The 8537-nt window shown below is 43.6% G+C and overlaps 1 protein-coding gene and 1 long non-coding RNA gene across 3 annotated transcripts; one reads left to right on the plus strand and one right to left on the minus strand.

Moving 5' to 3' along the window:
• Positions 1–1886: 1886 nt before the first annotated feature.
• Positions 1887–2936, minus strand: LOC134728486 (uncharacterized). Its single transcript, XR_010108927.1, has 2 exons — positions 2824–2936; positions 1887–2343 (listed from the first exon to the last, which is right to left on the minus strand). It is a non-coding gene; the product is annotated as an uncharacterized LOC134728486 (long non-coding RNA).
• On the plus strand, positions 2932–7270 carry LOC100993058 (tubulin alpha-1A chain). Of its 2 annotated transcripts, none has more exons than XM_034935932.3 (4): positions 2932–3072; positions 5235–5457; positions 5610–5758; positions 6079–7270. In XM_034935932.3, exons 1-4 carry the CDS (start codon positions 3070–3072, stop codon positions 7057–7059), a joined length of 1356 nt encoding a protein of 451 aa, XP_034791823.1. In that variant the 5' UTR covers positions 2932–3069; the 3' UTR covers positions 7060–7270. The 2 variants fall into 2 exon arrangements, with proteins under 2 accessions (XP_034791823.1, XP_034791824.1); XM_034935933.4 differs by lacking the exon at positions 2932–3072 and adding an exon at positions 3499–3632.
• The last annotated feature ends 1267 nt before the right edge of the window (positions 7271–8537 follow it).

Below are 8537 nucleotides of genomic sequence, written 5' to 3' on the forward strand. Positions count from 1 at the left end.
TGGGATTACAGGAGTAAGCCACCGCTCTGGCCAATATCTTTACATTACTAAGCATGATAATAGGTAATGAAAATCTGCACAGGCCGGGCACCATGGATCATGCCTGTAATCCTAGCACTTTAGGAGGCTGAGGCAGGTGGATCACCTGAAGTCAGGAGTTCAAGACCAGACTGGCCAACATGGCGAAACCCCGTCTCTACTAAAAACACAAAAATTATCTGGGTGTGGTGGCCAGCACCTGTAATCCCAGCTACTTGGGAGGTTGAGGCAGGAGAATCGCTTGAACTCGGGATGCGGAAGTTGCAGTGAGCTGAGATCATGTCACTGCACTCCAGCCTGGGCAACCGAATGAGACTCCATCTCAAAAAAAAGAAAGAAAGAAAGAAAGAAACTGCACAGAGAGCTGTTCATTTAATTGAGCAAACGTAGTGTATAACGTCTACTGTAGTTAGGCACTTTGACAGGAATTAGGACTTACATTTTAATGGAGGAGAAATGTAGACATGTGAATAAATGATTAAAATTCTACAAATATTATGAAAGAATGTTTTATGCTAATCTTACTGTGTACAAGAATGAATCCATTAGCAGAATACTTGTACATGTATATTGATGTCAAATTTTTTTAAATGGCAATAAAAATAAGAGATGAACTAGTAAAAAAAGTATTGTTTTCCTTTCCACAGTTTGAGTGCTATTAAATCAGATAATAAAGAACAAAAATTATAGATTAGTTATTTCCCCGATCTCTTGTTTATATATTTGAGATTATCAGTGCCTAAATAGTCTATTTCTGACCTAGATCTTGTTACATATGCCCAAGCGGAGGGAATAACCCTCATTTACATAAGGAACAGAATGGCTCTGAGATAGAATTTCAAAGAATCAACCACGTGAACCCTCCTCTCTTTTATTTAATCCTTTGGAAATTGCATAAAGAACTGAGACTATTGGATAAATGACATATTTCTTAATTAATCTTTTTATATTGTAAAGAAAATAATGTTCAAACTCTGCTTCTCATTCCAAAAAGACTTGTACATGTTACTATAGTCCAATAGTGTCTGATATATTTTATTATTAAAATTGTGAAAGTATTTTGAATGAGCTACTTATTAATCCTTATGCTTCCTTATGCCATTTAATTCTTATTTTTGTTAAATATATTTCTGGGTTCTGAAAGAAGCATTCAAATACCTAATCCTCCTGTCTCTTCTGAAATATACTTTTTTTTTTTTTGCTAAAGAAGTGGAGATAAGATGATGTTGAGGATTATTTTTTCCTAGGAAATATACAATAAGTAGATAAAATGATTTTTGCATTTTGGATATTATTTTTTTCCAGAGAATATTACTGAAGCAAAATTGATCAAGTAAAGCAGAACTGTGGATGGCAGGCTAGAAAAATCTGTGGTCGCCATTGTCACACCACAACCTGCAGCAGCTGTATTCTCAAGTCCCTCCCTCCCACGCTCTTCTTAGCCTGCCAGCCTAGCAGGAATGAATGGGCTCCGCAGAGCACTGTGTGAGTAGTGCTGCAGACCCTGAAAATTTGTCTCTGAAAACCAAAAGGAGAAATTTGTAAAAAATAAATTTTCAACTTTAGTGGCCAAACTTATTTACCTCTGAAATTTCATCACCAACATCCAGTGGTACGAAGTCCAGTGACTTACTCCGGATCGTTGCTGAGAATGGAGGCTTCCTAAATATCAAGATAATTTTACTCCAATTTATTTCCTAGGAGTGAAAGCAAAGCCTTTTTGTCCCAAGGGACAACTGAGCAACCACCAGAGTCTCTAGCTGAATAGCAAGGGTGTGAGGCCGGCTAAAATTCCCACAGTTAGAAGCCCACTCGCAGGAGGATGTTTACCAAATTGACATAAGAACTACATAAAAAGGAAATGCGTTTATTGAGCTGATGTTTCACAGTTGTCTGTGGATGGAGGCGACATTGCAAAATTGTCTTTTTACATTATATTATTCTCTTCTTTTTAATTTGGTGTATTGGTTATTACTATTATTTTGCTTGTTACTTTCCAGACAAAAGTCCAATTCAGATATGTAACTGCACACATGTAGTACTAACTTCTGAGCTCAATTATTTCTCCTTGTATTTTCCCAATTTTCTATCAGGAAAGATGATTCATTCCAAAGGACAATGTACCATACAAAATGTGTTACATAGACTTCTCATAAAAGAATACCTCTAGTAAACCATTATAACTACTCTACGTTCACTTGCTCTTGATTATTGCCATGTTAGAACTATTTGTTCGCTTCTTTATTTAATATGGTTATTCTTTCCATCTTCCAGTTTTGTTTAGCTATTCGGGTGTGCGTGTGCCTGCAAAAGAAGCTTTGAAAATAAGTTAGTTGAACCTGAGAAACCATTTGGAATGACTGTATGGCTAAATCTTTTTTTAAATTAAAAAAATCACATATACCCAGGCCATTTTGAGCATCATGCCCATTTTCTCTCCCACTTTATGTTTAAAGCAATTAGAGATGTTGAACCCTAACAAAATGTAGTCGAGTTTAATATACTACGAGGGAGGGGCTGGCAGTAATTTTCCTTTAAATATTTAATCTAAACATAAATTGTTATTAAGGGTAGGGGGAAAAAAACCTCACATAGATAATTTTAACTGCAGTTTGAGGTTTAAGCAACATAAAGTCTAACCCCAGTCCCCTTTCTTCTCCTTCCGCCCCTCCCCAACCCCGCCCCATAATGGATGCTCGGCCGACTGCTTCTGCACGGTCTCTTTGTCTAAAGGATGCAAACAGTGTACAGATGCTAGAGAAAAAGGGGTGGGGGAGAGATTACCTCATCCCACGTCGCTTGCACCAATCACCAGTCTCCTGTCATGGCTTCTCTGGGCAGATTGGGGGTCTGGACCAACAGGAAAAGGCCCCGGCCCATCCCCATGGTGACCGAGTTGTATATAGGGAGCCGCATCCGCCCATGTGCCGCAGGTTCTCTTACATCGACCGCCTAAGAGTCGCGCTGTAAGAAGCAACAACCTCTCCTCTTCGTCTCCGCCATCAGCTCGGCAGTCGCGAAGCAGCAACCATGGTGAGAATCGGCTTCGGCTCTTTGTGGCCGTTGGGTGGAGTCAGCGCCCCCAGGCTCTACTTGGAAAACCTTTAAGCTCTTTTCTTTCGTAAGCTCTCTGGGCGAGGGTGGTGGTATGTTTTGTGAGGTTTAGCTTAGCCCCAAATCCTCAAGCCCCGCCGCCGCCGCAGTGCGGGTGCAGGAACCGGGCCAGTACTGCGCCCAGGGCGCAACAGAGCGCTGGGGAGGAACAAAGGCGGCGCCTAGGCGCCTGTGTTATCCGAGAGACTTTCGGGGGCCGCGGGCAGCCCGTCTGCCGCGACCGAGGGGTCTGGGGCGTCCCGGCTGGGCCCCGTGTCTGTGCGCACGGTTTCGCTGCTGCTGAGGGGCCGCTTTCTGTCTCGCGTTGTTCTCTGGGGACCGGGAGAGGAGGAGGCACCCAAAAAGAGCGGGGGCGTTGGGCGAGCTGGGGGACGTGGGAGGGGGAACGGAAACAAAGCGCAGCCTAGGGTTAGCGTGGGAAGACCCTTCGCGGTCGTTGGCGTTTTGGAAAGATACCCACACATTCCCGGGAAAACATGGTGAGTTTCTGCCGGAGCCCCCGGCAGCGGGTGTCAGGGCGGCGCAGGGGCGGGGTTGTTTGTTTCTGGCTTCTATGGCGTTGGAGCCACTGGGCGGGGTTCGCCCTCACTGAACCTCTTCTGTCAGGAGCTGACTTAAAAAAAAAACAAAAAACCTTTCATCATTGCGGAACTGTAGGCTCCAAAAGGGTTTTCTTCACTATTATAAGTTAGATGACTTTTTTTTTTTCTTGAGCAAAATCATAATTCACTTCACAAGCTCTTTAATGTCTGGTCTGGGGACGCCCTGCCCTGACCGACTGAAGAGTGTGTGTGTGTGTGTGTGTGTGTGTGTGTGTGTCTCTGTGGGACGCCCTGCCCTGACCGACTGAAGTGTGTGTGTGTGTGTGTGTGTGTGTGTGTGTGTGTGTGTGTGTGTCTGTCTGGACTGCACGTTCAGCGAGGGAGAAAGCCCACTTTGTGAGCCCCAGGGTACCCTGATGGTCAGGACCCAGGGAAACGCCCTTCCCCGCCGCTCCCCCGCCCCGCCCCGCCCCCACCACATCATCGAATAGACAATGAAAGTGGTAGCCGTAAAGACCACAGAGAAGAAAACCTCTGTTGGATGCAAAGAATATGAATATTATGTGATGGGTAGAGAATCTCAGGATGAAAATACTATTTTGTTGTTTTAAATAAATATTTCATTATCCTTCCACTGGGCTTTTATTCTTTGTTTGGTACCTTTTCATGTGATGCTTGTTTCTAACTTAGGAACTTTTGTGTGTGTGTGTGTTAAGATACGGATAATTTTTCAGCTTTTACAGTGGAGAAGATCTGGAAAAACCTTTTTAAAAAAAAATAATGAAATTGCTACAGACAAAGAAGAATTATACTCCGCATCCCGTTGTCTTTTGTTCTAGTACATCTTAATTAATTCATTTCAATCAGGCACATGGTCCCGGGCGGGGTCAGAGGAGGAAAACTGGCAAAACAGCACAATGAGATCATGTAGGCAGTTGCTGGAAATAGAGCTTGCTCTGTTAAATAATGTAGCAGACAGTACAGGCTAGCACCAGGCACAGCAAATACAGCAATGCAGCAATGCAGAAGGCAGACCTTATCTAAACTCCTGGTATTGATGGATTCTGCAGACAGACTGCAGAAGGGTGTGGCTTCTTGCCTCAGCTGCAGTACAGATGTCCGTGTTATAATATCAAGTCCTATTCAGAGGAAACTTTCATCTTTATTTAAAAGGGAAGAAAGCAGTAAAATTAATCCCAATTAAGTCATAATTGGATTTACTTCATTTTACAAAATTTGTGCTTTGAATACTGAATACTTTTTAAATATGAAAAATCTTCTATTCAAGCATGGTAGTAGGCACAATGGGCTGGTACCACGTGCTGAACAGGGCCAAGGCGGCATCATTATTCAGACCACACCCATATGCAGCATTTGTAGCAGGTGATTTTCCTTAATCTTTGTATCGTGCTGGGGATATGACCTCAAATAATTTTGAAAAATATCTATATATTATTAGAAATATTTTTGAAATTTCCTATAAGTTTGAAATGCTAATACACCTTAATTTTATAATTTTTTCACTTTTCCTCCCCACAGCGTGAGTGCATCTCCATCCACGTTGGCCAGGCTGGTGTCCAGATTGGCAATGCCTGCTGGGAGCTCTACTGCCTGGAACACGGCATCCAGCCCGATGGCCAGATGCCAAGTGACAAGACCATTGGGGGAGGAGATGATTCCTTCAACACCTTCTTCAGTGAGACGGGTGCTGGCAAGCATGTGCCCCGGGCAGTGTTTGTAGACTTGGAACCCACAGTCATTGGTGAGTTGACCTCAGTAACCCAAGTGAGATCCCAGGGTGCTGGGACAGGAGGTCTGTCCTGGGGGGCTCCGCTGGTCACTCACCCACTCTCCCTCCCCGCTCCTCGTCCCTCCTCCTCCTCCCCCGTGCTCCTCCCCCATCATGTTCTCCAGATGAAGTTCGCACTGGCACCTACCGCCAGCTCTTCCACCCTGAGCAACTCATCACAGGCAAGGAAGATGCTGCCAATAACTATGCCCGAGGGCACTACACCATTGGCAAGGAGATCATTGACCTCGTGTTGGACCGAATTCGCAAGCTGGTATGTTTCTTTTCAAGAATAAAGTAAATTAATGAGCCTAAAGAACACATTTGAAATAATGCTTTTTTTTTTCAAGTACAGAATTGAACTGTTATTTTAATAAAGAGTGGAATGAGTCATTCTTTTGGGGTTTTTAAAATTCAGTTAAAATGAACTATTTGGTGTCATTTTGTAAATGTTAACGAGAATTTTTTAAAAAGCATTTGTCAAAATAAGATCTAAGTCCTGGAAGATGTATGAAAAGTGAAAATATATTTACTATGATTGTACTACAAAGAATAAAAACTTAACCTTTCCTCTGTTCCTCTCTTTTGTTATAGGCCGACCAGTGCACGGGTCTCCAGGGCTTCTTGGTTTTCCACAGCTTTGGTGGGGGAACTGGTTCTGGGTTCACCTCCCTGCTCATGGAACGTCTCTCAGTTGATTATGGCAAGAAGTCCAAGCTGGAGTTCTCCATTTACCCGGCGCCCCAGGTTTCCACAGCTGTAGTTGAGCCCTACAACTCCATCCTCACCACCCACACCACCCTGGAGCACTCTGATTGTGCCTTCATGGTAGACAATGAGGCCATCTATGACATCTGTCGTAGAAACCTTGATATTGAGCGTCCAACCTATACTAACCTGAATAGGTTAATAGGTCAAATTGTGTCCTCCATCACTGCTTCCCTGAGATTTGATGGAGCCCTGAATGTTGACCTGACAGAATTCCAGACCAACCTGGTGCCCTATCCCCGCATCCACTTCCCTCTGGCCACATATGCCCCTGTCATCTCTGCTGAGAAAGCCTACCATGAACAGCTTTCTGTAGCAGAGATCACCAATGCTTGCTTTGAGCCAGCCAACCAGATGGTGAAATGTGACCCTCGCCATGGTAAATACATGGCTTGCTGCCTGTTGTACCGTGGTGACGTGGTTCCCAAAGATGTCAATGCTGCCATTGCCACCATCAAGACCAAGCGTACCATCCAGTTTGTGGATTGGTGCCCCACTGGCTTCAAGGTTGGCATCAACTACCAGCCTCCCACTGTGGTGCCTGGTGGAGACCTGGCCAAGGTACAGAGAGCTGTGTGCATGCTGAGCAACACCACAGCCATTGCTGAGGCCTGGGCTCGCCTGGACCACAAGTTTGACCTGATGTATGCCAAGCGTGCCTTTGTTCACTGGTACGTGGGTGAGGGGATGGAGGAAGGCGAGTTTTCAGAGGCCCGTGAGGACATGGCTGCCCTTGAGAAGGATTATGAGGAGGTTGGTGTGGATTCTGTTGAAGGAGAGGGTGAGGAAGAAGGAGAGGAATACTAAAGTTAAAATGTCACAAAGGTGCTGCTTTTACAGGGAAGCTTATTCTGTTTTAAACATTGAAAAGTTGTGGTCTGATCAGTTAATTTGTATGTAGCAGTGTATGCTCTCATATACAATTACTGACCTATGCTCTAAAACATGAATGCTTTGTTACAGACCCAAGCTGTCCATTTCTGTGATGGGTTTTGAATAAAGTATTCCCTGTCTTAAATGAATTCAGTCCTGTGTTTTCTATCTGGGTGTCTGAAGTTTTTCATGTATTTAGTGCATTGAGAATAAAAAATAAGTGTTGCCTGTGGTTTATACATATCCTAGGAAGTGACGTTTGTATTTAAGGTATCTTAGTAATTTAAAACTTTTATTTGTGAAACACAAAATGTATATCTAAAGATTACCATTACAGAGCATCATGTACTTTTTTTTTTTTTTTTTTTTTGTGAGATGGAGTCTTGTTCTGTTGCCCAGGCTGGAGTGCAGTGGTACGATCTGGGCTCACTGCAACCTCATCCTCCTGGGTTCAAGAGCTTCTCCTGCCTCAGCCTCCCAAGTAGCTAGGATTACAGGCATCCACCACCACACCTGACTAATTTTTGTATTTTTAGTGGAGACTGGGTTTCACAATGATGGTCAGGCTGGTCTCAAACTCCTGACCTCCAGTGATCCGCTTGCCTCGGCCTCCCTAAGTGCTGGGATTACAGGCGTGAACCACTGTGCCCGGCTCATACTATTAAGTTTTTACCTCATTATTATAATAAAGTTATTTAAACTGCCAGTACTTTTTAGAGTTGAAAGTTGGTAACACATAGCCAAAATCTGGTTGGCTGCTGAATCTTATGTAACTAACATAAAATGGTGAATATTCCAAATGCATCAGTTTTTCATGTGCCCTCCGCTCCTTGGTATGTGTCTAGTGCCATTATGCCTCTTCTGCCCAGGGTTCCCAAAACAAATCTGCTCTCGAAGCAAGCAGCCCTATGCTAGACTTAGTTCTTTACCTTCTTTCCAAACCTATTTTAAGCTGAATGTCATGTTGGAAAAGCCTGATACATTTATTCACTCTAATGTGTTAATTAGATATCTGAAAGTTAATTCTCCAAGTTAATGTGGGCCAATAACTTCAAATAATAAAGCCCTAATAGTGCAATTGCATGCATTAGCACCAACACAAAAAATGTTTTGGACTTAGGATTTGTCCAACAGTAGAGCTCTGCTCCAGACCAACTGACCAAAAGTGTCTATTCCCAAGTTCAGTAAATTGTCTTCCTACTCTCACATTTTCTGGTTCTGGGATACATATTAGTTCATTTTCATGCTGCTATGAAGAAATACCTGAGACTGGGCCGGGCACAGTGGCTCATGCCTATAATCCCAGCACTTTGGGAGGCCGGGGCGGGCAGATCACGAGGTCAGGAGATCGAGACCATCCTGGTTAACATGGTGAAACCCTGTCTCTACTAAAAATGCAAAAATTAGCCAGG

This window comes from Pan paniscus, chromosome 10, assembly GCF_029289425.2.
Source record: "Pan paniscus chromosome 10, NHGRI_mPanPan1-v2.0_pri, whole genome shotgun sequence".
NCBI lineage: Eukaryota > Metazoa > Chordata > Mammalia > Primates > Hominidae > Pan > Pan paniscus.

Coding starts and splice junctions, on each gene's coding strand:
- LOC100993058 (XM_034935932.3), top strand. Junction 5,458..5,609: donor CTTGGAACCCACAGTCATTG/GTGAGTTGACCT, acceptor CATGTTCTCCAG/ATGAAGTTCGCACTGGCACC. Junction 5,759..6,078: donor TGGACCGAATTCGCAAGCTG/GTATGTTTCTTT, acceptor CTTTTGTTATAG/GCCGACCAGTGCACGGGTCT.